The sequence below is a fragment of the Colobus angolensis genome, unplaced genomic scaffold (genome assembly GCF_000951035.1).
Source record: "Colobus angolensis palliatus isolate OR3802 unplaced genomic scaffold, Cang.pa_1.0 Scaffold83, whole genome shotgun sequence".
Classification (NCBI taxonomy): Eukaryota; Metazoa; Chordata; class Mammalia; order Primates; family Cercopithecidae; genus Colobus; species Colobus angolensis.
In genome coordinates this window covers 296,692-298,511 of record NW_012122154.1, presented here as the reverse complement: position 1 = coordinate 298,511, position 1,820 = coordinate 296,692, and the positions used below count along the sequence as shown (strand labels likewise).

Below are 1,820 nucleotides of genomic sequence, written 5' to 3'. Positions count from 1 at the left end.
AAAATAAAAATAAATAAGAGAGACTAATACAGTTGGGGAAAAAAAGATTAGGCAGGACTTGGTGAGTGATTGAATGTTGGCTGGAAAGGAGGCAAGGACAATCCCAGCTCTAACCTGGGTACACGGAGAGAAGGAGCAGGCCACTTTCCATACACCTACCTTGATATCCTCCTTGGTAAGCCGGGGCCAGGCCACTTTTTCCTTCCATTTCCTCACAAAGCAAGTAATAGAGCGGGAAGAGCGCTTATCCTGGGAGTCCTGCCAGATAGAGAGCCTCATTCTTAGGGTCTGGGGTTTAGAATTAATCTCCAGTTTCCCTGGGCAGCCCGGTTTCCATCCAGACCTTACTGTCCCATCTCACCCTTACCGTGGAGTTCACTTTGGCATAGAACTCAATCTCATTGTACAACTCCACTCCATCGACATTCTTGCAGCTGAGGAGACAATGAAGCTGAGGAGATGCAGAATACTCTGTGTGGGGACATTAGGAGAAGAGGGAGGTTCCTGGGAAGCCAGGCCTTCAGAGGGGAGGGCCACTACCTGAACACAATGCGGTGATCCTCAATAAGCACGTGGACATCGGTGCTGTCCTCAACACAAAACTCCATGAACACATACTTGGGCCTGTCATACCACAGGGTCCGGGCGTGCTGCCTAAAGAGAAGTTGAGTTGGGGCTTCATAGGGGTAGGAGAGGGAAGACTGAGGGCATTTGGGAAAGATGGAAGCAGGAGACTACCCAGGGATGTTTGATGCCATAGTTTTTTCAAAGTGGAGCTAAATGAGACAGAAGGGGTGAAAGGGAAGGGAATGACAGGAGTGGGTGGGTGTGTGAGTGTGAACCTGGGAAGAATAGAACGTGCCAGACTAGGAAGGTAGGAGGTCAAGGAGAACATTCAGGTCACACCTTCCCTCACCCCACAGTTACAGAGACCAGGGGTCTGGGGCTCCCGTGGGGCCTCACGGAACCTGGAGCGCCCAGAAGACCTGGAGCAGGGAATCTCCAGGGAAAAGGGCCAGGGGGAGCACCGGAGCCGGAAACACTCACCGTGCCATTGCGGCTCCTGCTCCAGGGTGGCATTTAGAGTTCCAGGCAGGGGCCGCTATCTTTAGATCCTGGGGACGCCCCCAGCAGCTGCCTCCCCTTATATGGTCGGGAGAACAGTTGAGAGGAACAGAGAACATGACCTGGAAGCCAAGGGATCTGCACTCTGGAGATACTCTGGGAGAGCTTAATCCTTGCAGCCCTTCACCCTGGGGTCTTCAGAAACGCACAGACTAGGAATAGACAATCCATCTGCTGGAATCAGGGCAAAGGCTGCCCTAGACGCTACACGCAGGGAATGACTTTTCCCCGGTATCATTCACCTGTTTCTCCAACGCTGTGTGCTCAGTGTCTGATTCACAATAGGTGCTCAATAAAACATTATTGTCCTGAATTAAATCCCCCGGGAAAGGGCGCCCTCGGGGACTTCGGAACTTCAGGCCCCGCCCACCACTCCTCTGGGGGTTCAGGCCAACACGCCGTTGCCATGGCAGCAGGGGGGGCGCGGCTGACGTGCTGCGGGGTTTCCGGGAAGATGGCGGCTGTCGAAGCGGCTGGAGAGCCGGTAACGGTGGTGGCGGCTGTTGGGCCAAAAGCAAAAAACGAAGAGGAGGAGGAAGAGGAGCCGCTGCCACCGTGCGAGGCGGTGCGCTGGGCCCCGGTGGGGGCGGTGGCGGAGGCCGGGCCTGGAGCAACTGCGTTTTTCGAAGAGACGGCGGCCGAGGAGCCTGGCGCGGTCCCGGGTTCCCCGCCGGATTCGCCGGGCCGGACGCTGC

At 55.8% G+C, this 1,820-nt stretch overlaps 2 protein-coding genes across 2 annotated transcripts in view; one reads left to right on the top strand and one right to left on the bottom strand.

Moving 5' to 3' along the window:
• Positions 1-1,530, bottom strand: part of PTGES3L (prostaglandin E synthase 3 (cytosolic)-like) — an 11,718-nt gene extending 10,188 nt beyond the window's left edge. Inside the window, exons 1-4 of the mRNA XM_011929931.1 lie at positions 1,048-1,530; positions 541-654; positions 368-434; positions 160-258 (exon numbers count right to left, since the gene is read on the bottom strand). Coding sequence (XP_011785321.1) covers positions 160-258; positions 368-434; positions 541-654; positions 1,048-1,184 — 417 coding nt within the window. The 5' untranslated portion in view covers positions 1,185-1,530. The remainder of the gene's footprint in view (positions 1-159; positions 259-367; positions 435-540; positions 655-1,047) is intronic.
• Positions 1,518-1,820, top strand: part of LOC105503137 (RUN domain-containing protein 1-like) — a 1,090-nt gene continuing 787 nt past the window's right edge. The window contains exon 1 of the mRNA XM_011929930.1: positions 1,518-1,820. Within this exon, the coding sequence (XP_011785320.1) occupies positions 1,532-1,820 (289 nt within the window). The 5' untranslated portion in view covers positions 1,518-1,531.